The 16,216-nt window shown below is 39.2% G+C and overlaps 1 protein-coding gene across 2 annotated transcripts in view; it reads right to left on the bottom strand.

The window, feature by feature from the left end:
* The window catches only part of PPP4R4 (protein phosphatase 4 regulatory subunit 4), a 73,715-nt gene extending 64,562 nt beyond the window's left edge, over window positions 1–9,153 (bottom strand). Inside the window, exons 1-2 of one of the 2 annotated variants that reach the window (XM_013940712.2) lie at window positions 8,491–9,153; window positions 7,921–7,994 (exon numbers count right to left, since the gene is read on the bottom strand). In XM_013940712.2, coding sequence (XP_013796166.1) covers window positions 7,921–7,994; window positions 8,491–8,607 — 191 coding nt within the window. In that variant the 5' untranslated portion in view covers window positions 8,608–9,153. Of the gene's footprint in view, window positions 1–7,920; window positions 7,997–8,490 lie in introns of those variants that run through there. The other variant, XM_067294922.1, reaches the window with a different exon arrangement.
* Window positions 9,154–16,216: the final 7,063 nt, after the last annotated feature.

Genomic DNA, 16,216 nt, shown 5'->3' with positions numbered 1-16,216 from the left:
ATAGCCACCCAACAACATGCAATAAAGAAAACTGCTCCTGACACAACCGCTGTGAAGATAGAGAGAGAGTCTGATGCTTTTATTCCTTAACATTAATCCCTCTTAGGGGACTTTGGAAACAGAAAGATGCAGAAACATTGATGTGAATGCAACAGAAGCCAAGTAAGCACAATTTAAATAAAAATATCTGCTTTATCAAGAATCCAGTCAAATATTAACATGGATGTGAAATATCCGGTACATTTTCCTGCTTGTATAGAAATATCAGCAGGAGGCAATAAGGCATGCCTCAGACAGACATATCTAAGAGATCTAGCAGAAGTTTCCAAGTGGTTCTTTGTCTCTTTTCACATTTTGTTTTATCATGACTCATAAAGCAGAAAGCCATTTTTCTCCCTTAGACATTGGTGTTCATCTGACAGACTATAGGGAATAAACATTCGATGGGAAAGACTTCATGTTTTTAAAAATGTTTCCATCAGATTAGCAAGGTTATTCACGGAGAGAGGAGAAACTTCAAAAACTGTAGTGAATGTGATAGCTATGCAAAACTAGTAATAGACTGTTTGGAGAACAGTTATGTAGCACTTCCATTGCTATCATATTCAGATAAAAAGATTCTTGCTACTTTTGAATCATTAGGGTATCTTTAAAAGTGTTTCTCCGAGGGAAAAATTTTATCTTTGGCCAGAGATACCATTTATAGTATCAGTTTTGGAACCTGGAGCTAGTCACTTCGGAATCTAGAGCTACTGTCTTTTTCAGGCACAGAGTCCTATAATAGTGTGTAATTTAACAGTTGATTCTTTAGCCATTATATGGGTTTTGCCAGACTATGTCAATAGAAGTCCTCTCCATAGAAATGTGGGTGTTTATAAAAAATTGCTTCCAATTTCCTTTTCAGTCTGTCTTCAAGACCTGAGGAGAACTTCCCATCATATTTTCTTCTGTTTTAAGATTTCTGCTTAAGTAATGAAATAGACCTGGTTTCTTTTCTGTGACATTAAGTTTCAAGCTCCAAGACTTGACAAAGAGCTAGTGTAACTTTATCACAAGGTTGGCATTTAGACCACCAGCTGGTGGAACAAAGGGGAGAAAGAAAAAGCATTAGTATTGCTAAAGCCAACTTATTTAGCTAACAGCTAAATAAAGCAGCTCTACAAGCATACCCCAGAGAAGAGGATTAGTTTTAAACCTCAGTGAAACTATTTCATGTCTCATTCCTAATTATTCCTGTCACAGCATAACAGTTAAGGGACAGGCATAGACCCAAGTCTAGTCCTTGTTCCTGAAATCCTTAGAATTTCACCTCAGAAAAACAACTTCCCCTCACATAACAATAACAAAGTGTGGAAATGTGAACCAATACATAATGGAATGTTATCTGCCTCACTTTGTGGAGATCTAGAGGAGCATCTCAAAGAGCTCTGAACTGAAATGTTTGTGAAGGCACATAACAGCACTAAGAACCATTGTTCTGAAGAATCTCATAAAAGTACTTACACAAAAGACAAGCACTTGATTTTTGGGATAAGTAACAGCACATGCTACTACCCTGATACTCTCAAAACTGGATGTCTAGTACTGCTTTTAGGGGAAGAGCAGCTGGCACACTATTAACTGCTTCTGCTTCTCTTTGTCTCTGTGAAGTAGTCAGAGTCAGCAGGACCATGGAAGCATCATACCATGATGTGAGAAGGACTCCCTATGCTTTAAGCTGGCCATAATGATTGTCCTCAAAACACTAGGAGCAAAAATCCACTAGAAACTCCTTTCAGTCATTAGCATATTTCAGTCACTATGTTATAGGACAAGTGTCCCTGTGAAAGTGTTCTCAGATTTGCCCTAAATGGGCAGCCTGACCTACTCTTTGAGGAGTCTGTACCTTAGATTTATTCAAAACATTGTTTTTCCCAGCTATATCCTCCTGCAGTTTCCATTGGATATATCTTCACTTCCTGATCTGAACTAGCGCAGTACTAGTACATTATCTCTCCAAATCAAGCAAAGGATACAAACATAAATTAGTAATATTGAGCAGCATGAGGATAAAAGCTTCTTACAAGTACAAAATGTTGTTATAAACAGTGGGAGCTTTGTAAGGAAGGTAATATAAAGGAGAATTATTAGAGTCATATACTTGCACATTAATTATGTGTCATCTCAAAATGAACTGTGCAGCTGTTAAAGTCATTTATTAAATGCCAATGCTCATCTGAGCAAAAACAAAACAAACTCACCCTCCTGCTGAGCAGCATGCTATCCCTGTATGGGATTCATCCCATAGAAACAAGGAAATATTGTAAATATTTAGCTGGAGATTCTCATGAAGATCTTTTTTTAAGAGAGCATGATAAGGTTTTCCTTAGCTGATAGGGCAGGTTTTAGACATAAAAAACCTCACAGTTCATTCAACTGTGTTTACTATTGAAATGGGCATCCACACAGCTACCTAGTTTCTCTTTTATTATATCATGCAAGCAGATGCTCTGAAACATAAATCTAATTGACATCTCCAGAGGAAAATTTGTAAATGCATAAGGAAGAGCTACCATTGATCTGACACATCACAGCGCTCATGCAGACTTCAAGAAACCCATTTAATGTCAAAGGGCTCAAACACAACTATAGTTGATACCTTATATTCTCCAATTATTTCAACCAGTATTTGATTTCAAAGACAAAGTATAGAGTCAAGATCAGCCTAGCCTGACCTAAATCTATTCTGCTATTGATGGAAAGGTGGTCTACCACTACCTCCAGGTGTGACTTCTGTCCCCTCATGCACCCCACTTATCTTAGCAGGAGCGGTCATGCAGTTGCACATTTTGTTGGAAGTGATGTACCTGAAAAACTTAAAATTAGTTATAGGTCAAATCAATTCCCTGATCTGGCTGAGACTGCAAGGCTGCAATGCTATTAGTGCTGGCATGCAAAAAGTAGCAGAAACATGCAGTCAGGTATGGGAGAAAAGAACTACTATTTTTGATATAGTGAGAGCTTCAATCATTTAAACCTGATTGTGAAACTGTAACATGAGACACTAGCTCCATCAGTTCCATAAACCAGCCAAATGTAGTGCTAGGGCTCAAAGAAGCCATTTCACTCATTCCTGTTCCCAGGCCACTACCCACTTCTCTTGTGCTGGCACAAACGTTTCTTCAGCTGCATGAGGTACTGAAGCACAGAACTGATTTGGTTTAAAACTAACCATTATTTTCATGGTTCAAGTTTGGCTCAGCTAAGTATCCAATCTGCTTGTGCAGGCATAAGGGAGAATGTATCACAGAGCCTAGACTGAGCAGCTGGGGAAAGGACTGGCACTGCCATCTTAATGTACTGATGAAATTATGGCCTGAGAGAAGTGGGAAAACTGAAAGAGGTATTTTTCTCTCTCTTCATTTTTTGAGGTTTCTAAGAGCACTATCTTAATCTCTGCTCTGTATAATATTTACAATTGGTTCTTCAGGTGTAGGAAAAGGAAAATTAAAAAAACAAAACAAAACATCTTGTTAGTGGTTTTGACACTTGTAGTTAATAATATACAATGAATAAAGAGATCATTAAAATTTGAGAATACTCTAGTTGATTTTGCTGCATCTTGTTAAGCCATTTTTGATCATCTTTATGCAAACATGCTAAGTTTCTAGTCATTGAATTCTTTCCAATTTACCTAAAATATCAATTGTGTCTTCAAAACTACACTACATGCTTTGGAGGGGTTTTATTTTTTACACTGAAAGATAGGATCATTCCAAATAAAAAGTACAGTATGCTCCCAAAAGGGTGAATAATTCAATCTTCTGCCTTAATAGCTCATTATTACTCTGTTATTTTGAATATGACAGAAATGTCAAGGCCTGGAAGCTTTAGCACTAAGCAAGCACAAACAAACAGAAGTAGCTGAATACAAAATAATACAATATGCTCAACAATGTAAAGCCACTGGGGAAACCTATCAGAAAACAAACACTATACAGTGTGCATACCAGTACACATCCCTATATTCAAGCCAGATTCACACCAGACAAAGAATGCATATTTTGCTATTAGTTTTATGCCATAAAATGGTATGTTACAGTAAGACAGAGAAAAGTTACAACATGAACTAGACATCAGCAAACATGGAAACTAAGATCACTGGCAAAAGTTCATAGCAAGAATAAAAATTATTGTCCCTGGGCTGCTTATTGCCACTCTCTTGCCAGAGGTCACACTTCCCAGAAGAGTCAGTGAAATGCAAAGAATTCAGCTACCTCAGTGCAAGGTCTGGCAGCTTGTCTTCATCTGCTGATGAAATGGTTTTCAGCTAAGTCATCTGAATTGACACCAACATGGATGAGATGCACATAGTTATTCTGCTCTCCTGTTTCTGCTAGAGGGGCAGCAACATCCAAAACACATACAGAATACAACTCTCCAGTCACTCCAGTTAGCCCTCCAGAATTCACCAAGTACTTGAGCTTAAGTTCTAAAACTTAGATACTTAGATATCTCACTCTCTTTAAGCACCTAAATTCATTCAGTTTCAACAGGAAGTTCCTAAACATCCCTGATAACCTGGTCTAAGGGAGACCAATTCCTCAACCAGAATCAAGGTTAATTGAGATTAGAACAAATGACAGCCCAATTTGCTACCACGTTCTTATTAAATCAGAACTTGCTCAGTCTAATTGCAGAACTAATTAAAACTGATTACTCTGAGCAACAATGTTCTAAGGCTGCAGTCCACCCATGCTTATTTCATACTAAAAGTGACTCTGGCCATCAAGAGAGCTATTGAGCCCCTTCCTTTTGCTTGCACAACTGTTTACATATCCACAGAGTGAGCCAAATCAAGGAGCTGATTTAGCTGAAAACTAATCTGACTATAAATTATTAGTTTTTAGCTAGATCAATTCATCAGTCCAGCTCATTACATAGCTTTCTGAATAGCAGTACTGGCAAAAAAGAGCGGAGCCTGAAAGCAAAGTCATCCTTCAAAAAAATGCCCAAAACCAACCAAACAAACCCCACAAAACCACAAACATATATATTAGACACTTGTTAAGATTATCAAAGTTACAATTAGTAGTTTAAAATGTAAAACCAAAATATGACAGGTAATGAGAGAAAATTAATTAAAAGGAAAACATATCCCTATGAAAGTAAGATCCCAATCAGTATTAATACGTCAATGTCCTTACTATGTGCTCAGTATACATGTATAATGAGAATACAATGATCAGGAATTTACAAAACATGACAAGATATTATGGCTAGATACAGACATTGTGGAAATATAAGATAATCATTAGATTGATATGAATACACGCTAGATGGGCAAAACAATTTTATAAACCGTGACATCAAGAACTAAAAGAACACATCAGAAACTCTGTAGTATTACTGTCAAATTAGCAAGTAAAACAAGAGGTCAAAAAAGAATGAACTGATGAAATAGATACGAGATCTGGGAAATTAATACCTCCTCATCTACACAGTATAAGAAGAATCAGTCTCAGCAGGGTGGGCCAAAAAAAAAAAAAAAAAAAGCAATTCAGGTATCAAAAACCTCAGGCAGTAAAAGGTTATACTAATCACTTAAAGTAGGGTGCCAATGTGTCTGTTTGCAGACTACAACAGTAAAGATTTTGGAAGCAGAAATCTAGAAAAATGAGTTTCTACTGAACATACAACAACAACAAACCAGTGTTATCTAAGTTTAAGGGTGAACAGGATGGGTTGGGGGTGTTTTGAAAGGAAAGGAGAAGAGAAAACAAGAGGAAAGTGGCTGCGGTTTTTGTTTTTGTTGAGAATGAAGGCCATTACAACATGAGGACTCTCTTTGGACTTTCATATAAGTTAATTACTAAATATTGGCTTTGCTGTATCATACAAAGGCTTCATTCAGTATTACTCAGCTCCATTGTGCTGTACAAGCACCACTATTTTAAAGATATCCCCCTCAGTAACTTAAAAATCTCTGTCTTGCAGATTAGGGCTATATAAATAAGTGACAATAAAGAAGACAACGTGACACAACATGAAGGTTTTTTTATACTCTTTGTAGATATTTAAGGTGAGAGATTTGGTTTCTGTTCTTGTTCTTGGGTTAGGGAGGGGGAGGTTTTGTTAAGGATATGGGTATAGCATCATCCTCTCCAAACTGAACATAACACAGCCATCATTGACAATGCATTTCAATTTCGCTAACGCAAATTTTATAGTGGAATACTCAGAAAAGACAGTGTCCTATGGGATAATGTCAAGGAGAATCCCACATAAGGGACAAGTTGAAAGAAGGCAAATAATGCATCAGTGGGAGAAAATGAGGCATGAAAAGACCAGGCTGACATTACCATCAAACAGGAAAAAGCAGGGATATTGTATTATAATTGATAAAAACATTGGAAAAGACAAAAATATATGCACTTATGCACTATAAAAAGGATACTACTTGTGTTAGACAGCTTTTCAGCTCTGTTTGCTTATACTCCACTCAGTGCAGGAAAGGCAATGCACTACTGAACAGCAAAAGCTTCCATTGGATTAAGGTATAAATGCACCTGGAAAATCACAGCAGGTGATTCCCTTGCAAAAAGCTTTTCAAGCAGAGATGAAGCTACCTTTCAGCAATAAGGATTACAAAGAGGCAGAATAAGAACTTCATCACAAGGAAAAGAATATTGTGTCCCCCAGAACAGCTGGTCAGGTAGAGAGAAAGTAGATGAGGATGTCAAGAAGAGTTCAAAGCCAAGTGGAAAAGCAATTAGTAAGATGAAAAATATGAAGTCAAACCTTTTACCCTTTAACCAGGCAATGATCCAGTAATGACATATTGCTGGAAACACAATCTTTAATCAGGAAAGTAGCAAAGAGATCTGCTGCTACACAGAGGGGGAAAAAAAAAAAAAAGATGACGACCATGCTGATTGCTGTGAGATAAAAAAAACCTAGAATGATACGCAACCACATGGTTTCTCCAGATTTCCCTAGAGCCAGAAGACTACTTTGATTACAGGGACTATCTGCAGTAGCAGAAGTTTTAAAATCCATTACTTAAGAAAAAAATGGCATAAAAACCCACACAAATAAAATTCAGTATCAAAATACTACTAGTGGACAAAAATGCTTACCTAAAAGTAATGCCACATTTAAGGCACTGAAAAAAAAATATTTTTAAAATTGAGTACAGGCACAGGCTACATGAGCACTTAAAACAGCAGAATAAGCAAACTGAGAGGGAGCTGCAGCTGGTTCTCCAATTACTAGGTATTGTTTAAAATGCATATTCAAATCAAAATCCTTCAGAACATTTGTACTCTCAGAGATGACTTCTGCAGCAGAGTTGAAAGAGATCTGTGTTAGAAACCATCAAAATTTAAGCTATTCAAGTAACTGCAAATAGGTACTTTAAAGAGGAAGATAAAATGAAAAAACAGAACACAGATAAATATTAAAATATCTTCTACAGTATTTCCTAAAGACTACGAAACTAATCTTTAAGTCTTCTTTTCAGATAGCCCAAATATATACAATCTGCTCAGACAGCTCTGTTATCAGTTTGTGGTAACTGCCCATGCCCTAGAGTGTATATGAAGTCACTGAATGATTGCTCTTATTAATGTCAACACTAAGGGAATCTTGCAAAACCAACTGCAGGGGAAAAGATGATGAAGTACAACTCATCATTGGTGAGGGCCATATTAGAAACTCAGCAAAGAAATATTTGTACGTCCACACAGGCATCCTATTCCATCAAAGTTTAACAAAATGACAGTGTTTATTTTTATCTTGCCTATATATTTAATGTAGCAGAAAGTATAAAACAACTACTACTTAAAGATAGAAAATAAAAGGACTAAAGAGTAACAGCACAAAAATCTGTATGTCAGCATGATGGTCAGCAGTGTTTCACAATAATATTTTAGGAAATACCTGAGTAGATAAACAGCCCTTTCAATATCATTGAGTTCTTCATCAACTGTCAATCTTTCTATTTCTTCTGGTGTCTGCCAAGTGTGAAACAGAGATTATGAATTTACAATGCCATACTATTTCCTCGTTTTAGTCTTCTTAAAACGACCCCTTTCTCCCCACATTCAAGGATAGTTACATGAGTAATTTGAATTTAATCCTTGAAATCTCTAGCCAATTATTTCAAATTCAGTCAAATAAATCCTTCACCAGAAAGAGATGGGATATAATAAAAGTACAGTTTCATGTCAGATACTCTCATTATTAATCATTTAAAACACTGCATAAACAAGTCACATATAAATTAAAGGCCTAATTTAGTCTATTTTTTCTAGCTTAACATTCTTACACCGAAAATACTAAATTCCTGCTATACAGAAGTCAAGACTGTATATTCCAGCATAACTGAAAACGATCTTTAATATTCTGGTGCTGTAAAAATAAACTGCCTGGTCAGTTGGCAGTGCATAAATACAAGCAGAAACAATTTCAAATAGATTTTAAAGCATCATTCAATTTTGAAGTATATACCTTCAGGCTCCTGCGTACTGGCCTTTCTATAATAGTTAGTTCCTGCAGGTCTTCTATGTATCCAAATAAATTGCTTTGAGAAAAATCCATTTTGGAGAAGAAGATTATTGGATGCATGTAACAACTAGAGCCGTTGGCAACCGATGCGCTCTCCGAGTCTCACATCGCACTGAAGGAGAAAGGACTGACACCACGCAACACCCCCTCCAAGTCTGCGAGCAGCGCCTGCCTCCCTCTGCTGCTGCCGGGAGCCGCCGAGCCCCGCCGCCAGAAGGAGCCTCGCCTCGGCGCACACACTGCGGCAGCGGCCGCCCCGCTGCCGCCCGCCTCCGCCACAGCCTCCTGCCGGCAAACTTTCTCCGGCCGCTCCGCGCCGCTCCCCCCGGGCGGGCAGGGAGCGGCTCGCTGCTGTCCGCTCTTACCTCGGCGCAGGAAGCGGAGGGAGAGTCTGGAGCCAACTTTCCTCTCTTCTCGGACTGCCCTTGGTCGCCGGGGGGGCGAGGGGGCCTCGGGGCCCGGGAGGAAGGCGACGCTGGGGGCGGCGGGGGCAGCAGGCAGCCGCGGCTTCTCCTCCAGCGCAGGCTCGTTCCGCTGTCCTCACGGAAGGCGCCGGGTGGGGGAGCGGCCGCGACCCTCCGCGCGAGCCCCGCCGCGCAGCCCCCGGGCCGGCGAAGCCTCCCCGGGCGCCGTCTCTGCCCTCCCCGCCCCGGGGGGGGAGGGACGGCCGCCGTGGCGCAGTGTCGCTCCCTCCCCCGGCGCCCTCCCTCCGCGCAGCCCCCGCGCCGCCCGGCGGCAGGGAGCGAGTGCCGCGGCGCCCGCGCCGGGACGGCGCCCGGCTCCGGCGCCTCAGCGCCCCCCGCGCGTCGCCAGCCCCGCGGAGCCGCCTCCCAGCCAGCGGCACCGGGGCCGCCCCGCCACCGCCGAGCCGGTCGCCGGGGCAACGCGCCGCTACAGCGGCCTCGGCGGGGCAAAAGAGCTTCCCGAGCGCGGCAATATGCGAACGCGACCGCTCATCGCGAGGGCCGGGGCACGCCCCCCCAGCGGCCGCTGCCCGCCTCGCGCCCCTCCGCGTGCCGCGGCAGCTCCCGGGCGCGGGGGCAGACGCGCAGCAGGGGGCTCTGCGCCATCGCGGCCCGCCGCAGGCGCTTCTGTGCGGGGGCCGCTCCCTGGCGCACGAGCCCCGTCCGGGCTCCGGGCGCAACCCAGCCCCTCCTGCCGGGGGCCTCAGGCAGCACAGCCGGCCCCGCTCCACTTCCTCCCCTTCCACCGCCGTGGTCCCTGTGGAGCTCCCCCTCCACCACCATGGCCTCCATGGAGCCCTCTTCCACCACCATGGCCCAGGTGGAGCTCCCCTTCCACCACCACGGCTTCTACAGGGATCCCCTTCCACTCCCATGGCCTCCATGGGCTCCCCTGCCACCGCTGTGGCCCCCACAGGGCCACCTTTCCACTGCTGTGACACCCTTGGCTTGAGTAGTGTCCCTTCCCTTCTGGGTCAGGTGTGCTAGGACACCTTCCCTGTGTCCCATTCCACTACCAGGACTACTTCAAAACAGAATTATTCACAAGAAGCCTCCTGTTTTATAAGCCTTTCTGATTTTAATGAAAAGTCCAAAGCAGGTTCCTCCCCTGATGAATGCTTTTAAATTAATCCCAAGTTAAAAAAAAATATTTATCTTTTGACATACTTGGCGGTGGGTCTACAATGAAGACTCATTTCCACTCTTCATCTTTTTTCTTACCTTTGCAGCCCTTTTCTAGGGCTTTGTTACCCCGCAGTTAGGTGTCTATATTTTGGAAATTGCTCTGAAAAGCCTGTGATTCTTACTTTACCTGTTACACATTCCCAAAGAATTAATCTGTAAATCAAATTATTCACAGAGAAGCTAAAAATTTAGGAAGTCTCAGAATGTGTTGCAATGCCTAAATCAGTTGGGATATGAAAGACCTGGTTTGGAGGATATAGAAGGACATGCCAAGAAATTATTTCAGAGAAGGAGTGTGCACTCTGGACTAAACTCTAGAATTTTCTATGCAGTGGCCAAGCCAAAAAAAAGGGGAAAACTCAGTAGAATATTTTTGGATTATTTCAGAAAAGCAAAAAAAAAAAAAAAAACAACAGTAATACATTCTGTGTCAACTCAAAATTCATTCTTTTTTTGGCTTAAAGTAACTTTTTTACATATTTTTTATTTAGACTAATCTTTAGCAGACATTTCATTTTGAAATGAAGAGTTTCATTAAAAAACAAAATTAAATTAAACATTTCTATTGTTTCCCTTTTTTCTGTTAATATTCCAGAAAGCATAAATGCCCTTTTCCTACTGTACACTATGTAATTCATGCACTGCATAATCACAGTTCTGCCAGGACTCAGCACCTAAATTGAGTGTGCAGAAGTTTGATTCAGTCTGTTCACTACCACCAAGATGGCTCTTTCTTGCAGTTCACCAAACCTTTCAAAAATGCAGCTCTGATGTTCCATCTAATGTCTTAACCACATGTTTCTCCCCTCATTTCCTTTTTTCATACTTAAACCACTACCTCCTCCTTCTATTAATGACCACACTACTTTGACTTCACTAGAAGCATGACTGAGACTTATGTTTTTCAATTCACAATCTAGATAAAGTTCCTGATGTGGAAATACTGCATCAGGAAAATGAAATGGGCAAGAGTTTGTTTGCATATAAAAGTCCAGATTCAAAGGTGAATGTTTTGTTAATGCTTAGCTTAATAAATGTTAAATACATTTTTCAGATTAAGATACTCCAAAACAAGATTTCTTATTCCATTCTGACTCCAAGGAAGAATGTGTTCTCAAAAAGCTACTCTTCAAAAAACTCCATGTGGAGGCAAACCTGTAAGAATGTTAACCTAAAAGAACCACACAGAAAAATCTGTCTACTTTAGAACAATTCTTGAAATGTAGTATATACAAATCTCAGTAAGATAAAAACATTATTTAGCCTATTTTTCCAGTTTGTTGCTAAGAAACTGTTGCTTCATTGTCCTATTGTCATTTGCAAAATTTTCTGATTGTTCTTTTGCCGCTTCTGTCAACTCATTATAACAACTATATAATTAAAAAGGGTATAAGGGAAAAACACTGGAATGTACTTATTATGCTTTCATCACCTGTGAAGTGTTCTCCAATATTCTTTCTTGTAACTTAGTACTCTCCAATAAGATCTAAGACACAAAAAGGGTTTAAGATTATTTTATATGTACACAGAAGATATCCTTTTTTATGCAGAATGACATTTGTAAGATTACAACCACTGCATTCTTTATTCTAAGAAAAAATAGCTCTCCTGCTGTGTCTAATCTGGTGTCCTATCTCCAAAAGCAGTTAACAGCACATGCATGAAGACAAAATAACAACACAGCAAATATATAGTGCTATTTTTCCTCATACCTTCCAGCTACTTGTAGAATTTCTGATCTGGAGTAGGATTTAACAGCAAATTGCTTTATGAAGTTTAAGTGATTTTTTTCTATTTTTTAAAAAATACACATCTTTTGCCCACATTTACTAACTTTTGAACTATCCACATAAAACAGTATTTATTTACATTTTAGAAATCAGAACAACAATAGCAAAAATCTCAGTGATGTCAGTATTTAAGTATGGAGGCCTATACAATATTATATGGGGAATTTTCTCAACCCTTAACAAGGAGCAGGGAACTGAAGAAATCTCTGGAACCAATTACATAAATTAAACAATACTGGGCATGGGCCCAAGGGCTGGAGCTCCATACTGTTTACATTGCCAGAATGGTCCCCAAGGCCAGCACAAATTCTCCCAAACAGTCCCTTCATTCAGGTCAGGAGTTAGCACCAACCCAGACAATTCTCCACAGGAAATAAGGATAAAAGTGCCCTATATGGGAGGTTAAGAGAGTTTACTAGTATGGACATGGTCACGCCAGCCTGCCTCAAAGCCAAAGACCACAATTTATATTCCTAATATAGAGGTAGCCAATGAGTCCAGTTCCTTGCTATGACAACAGTCTGTCATAAACAAGACAAACCTGATATTAAAACTAACCAGTTTTTGCCTTCAAGTATTCTTTACTCATTGGTTGCCATAGAAACTTCAGATTTCCTACCTAAAATTACTGTTGGCCAGTTTACCTACTTTTTTCATGTGCCAGCATTGTACTTTAAAGCATTCTTCCTCTCCTGGTATTTAAAGATCACAATCACATCTCCTCTAATCCTGGGCTAAACAAGCTAAGCTCAGCATTTAGTCTCCTCTCATAAAAGAGGCTCTTAGTTCTCCTGATCGCTCTGATTGGCCTCTTCCCCCCTGCTGCAGTTTGACTTCATCTCTCTTGAATTAAGGTGACCAGAATTGTATATAGTACTGTCGATAGCAGTTTCAGGGAAGTAATGCCTTCTATGAAGAATGAGTAACTTCAGGAATTAGCTTACCAAATATACTGTATTGGCAGATCACAGTTATCCTGTGATCAATTGATACATGAGGTCATTCTCTTCCACAGTCATCTAAAATTAATTAACTCCTGTCTTATAGTCTAAATTCTCAGTATTAGCCTTCACTGAATGGTCCCGCACTTTGTATGAGTAAATTTCATCCCATTATTTCAGTCCTCAAAGTCCTTCCAATCTGCCTGATATCGTAATTCCCCCTCTGTATTAATAACTTTGTGTCAGCAGCAAATTTCATACTGTGTCACAGTCATTAATGAATGTTTGAAATTAGACTAGTATACAAGATTAAGAAACTCCTTTAGTAATCTCCACCTACCCTATAGCTTAGTCCATCAATATACACACCAGTGTGCTCCCACAAATGAAATATGCATTTCCTTCCCCTCTTTAACCAATTCCTTTCACACCACGAAATCATTTCCTAATCCTTGTAATTAATCTTTTCTTATATAGAAAATATTTTGAGGATGTCTAGATAGATTAGATCAACTATATTTTCTCTGTCCAGAAAACCAGTTATCCTATCAAAACAAAAACAAAACAACAACAACAACAACAACCCAAGAGACTAAGTGACCTGGCCTGATTTCCCCTTAGTTAACCAATACAGCATTTTATTTCATTCCCCTTTATCTTAATCGCTTCCTTAATTATTCTTTCCTTCAAAATGCATTCTAAAGTATCTATTGTTCATCTGACCACATTTACAACTATTGTAGGTTTTATCATCGTCTTAGATATAGGTCTCTCCACTATTCTTCAGTTATACAGAAAAATCTTCACCTTGATATATTTGTACTTGAAAAAGTCTTTGCTATTGTAACTACAGTTAAATGTACCAATACTCTTAAAACACACACCTGGAGATTATCTTGTCTTGCTTTTCTGAGTGCCTTAACTGAAGAAGCACAGCATCTCTGACAAAGCTTACTGTAAACCAAAAAATGCCTTACAGAAATAAGTAAGCAACTCAGTTGCAAAGTTAAAAGAAAGAACGGAGAGAAAAAATAAGCAGTGCAGGCAAAAGATAAGATATATGTTTTCAGATTAGGTTTAAAATGGAGAACTGACAAATTGAAGGGACATAGGAAAAATGTTCCAGAATGTTGTAAAAGACAGGAAGAAAAATTCAGTCTAAAATTCTCCCATAGATAACAATCCATCTCTCAAGGTTATTATTGTTATTTTTATGGCTATATGCTGTAATGGATCTTGTTAGTTCTAGAATGATATTTCAGACCTTTTAAATTTAAGAACAAAGGTCTTGAGCTCAAGAGAACCAAGATTTACCTTTCCACTTCAGGACCAGGAGGACAGGCCTAATCTGACATGCCAAAGAAAGACAGAAGAGGTTTCCAGTACTCCAAAGGCCAGTGGCTGCATGTTTTTCCTGTGTAAAACACACCATAAGATTAATATCAGTATAAATCATGATATAATCATGTTGTTTTATTAGCAGTAGTGGCTATTAAAATTAATAGTTAAGCAGATACCAATCTACCCACAAGAGACAATGAAAAAAGAAGAGAAATACCAAAGAATTAAGGGTTTGCTTACTAATTGAAAACTTACATCAGTTGCTCACATGCAAATTCAACTGTTTCTGCCACTGAATTTAACTAGCATATTACTGATCTCAAGATTGAAGGTATCAGTCAAAAGATCTCTAGTTTGACCTCCCTTAGGAGAAATCTTTTATATTTTACAAGACTTCGCAATATTAATAGACAAAACATATATCTAATACATAATACTGCACAGTAGTGTTCTATGATCACTAGGCTACTGATCCGCTAAACCCTAAGTTTACAGCTGGGAAGGACAAAAGGCTCTGTTGTCAGTTAAAGTTCTGTAATAAAGATGTCAAACCACTCGATCTCTCTTGGGACATCAGACATATTGGCTTAAATTGTTTGGAAATTATTCATAAAATAATCAAACATGTACGTACTGATATGAGTTATGCCAACATATAAATGGCATGATTCATAAATATTACTAATACATGTTATTATCTTCAGTTTACACCTTCCTGGTAGTTAAATAAATAACTTATCTAAAGAAGACTTGGAGGAAAAAGCAGACTTCTGCTTTGTTGTTGGCTTTTTGACCAACAGCTAGCTTTTCACTGTCGGTAATGGAATTGTATTTACAGACTGTGTAAGAGCTGACTTCCTGCTAGGCCACAAATGCACACTTCTCATAAACAATGGCTTGTCACAACACACATAAGCTGCATCACTTTGGGGTTATAGAGACTTTGTGATAACTCAGGAAGATTAATGTTATCTCTAAAACTAAGCAAACATTTAGTTCCCTTGGTTATGCCTTTCTGAAGCAACTCAGAAAATTAATGCCTCTTATACAGCAAGTTCCCACCATGTCCGGAAGAAGAGTTGCTACCTCTATACAGATACACTGTACTGAACCTCCATGCTCATTACAAATATACATGTCCCTTTCAAATTAAAATTTAGGGACTGTGATTCAGTCCCTTAGTACATAAATAGTATATAGAGCAGAGTATATACTGATCAAGAAGAAAAGTGAGCTGCATCCAAGAATGGACTTTCTGAGGAAAAAAACTCAGAATACTCCTATGCCCTGCAAAAGTATTTCCACAATTAAATTAAAAAGCATAATTCAAGACAATCTGGCAAGTATTTACCCTGTTAATTCTTTATTTCAAGACAGAGCTACAAACTCTGAAAGCATGTAAGAATGGCTTAACTGCTAAGAACTCACCTGTCCACTTTTTTTCCCCCCAATCTTTAATCAGAATCAGTCGCACTAGCATTTGAGAGTAATCAGGTTTATTTTGCTTCTGCAATTTTGTTTTGCTAATATTCAGTAACATAAAAGGAGATAAAGTTTAAAAATTGTAAACTAACAAATTACCACTTCTAAATGTGAAGCTACACAAACTATAGGGAAAGATACTTTTAATAAAGGAATACATTAAGACTGCTAAAACTCCCCATTGAAATTCAGATTCCAGCTTCTACCAGCCAGTTAGCACTATCAGTCATCAGTATCCCCAGTTCAGTACTACTTAAATAAAGTTTGCTAGATTAAGTCTTAAAGCTACTGTATCAAATTCTGCTCCCTGAACTCACTTCAGGACTCCCATTGGTTTCAATTCATTTCTTACAAAGCATGAAGACAAAGCATCAAATGCTGTTTAGCCTTGCTAACATTAGTATATGAACTGGAAGCAGCTCCTCATGTTACGCATTGGCAGATTTGCATTAACAATGATTCCCTG

This window comes from Apteryx mantelli, chromosome 4 (genome assembly GCF_036417845.1).
Source record: "Apteryx mantelli isolate bAptMan1 chromosome 4, bAptMan1.hap1, whole genome shotgun sequence".
Classification (NCBI taxonomy): Eukaryota; Metazoa; Chordata; class Aves; order Apterygiformes; family Apterygidae; genus Apteryx; species Apteryx mantelli.
The sequence above is the reverse complement of the archived record's forward strand: the minus strand, read 5'-3'. Positions and strand labels throughout refer to the sequence as shown.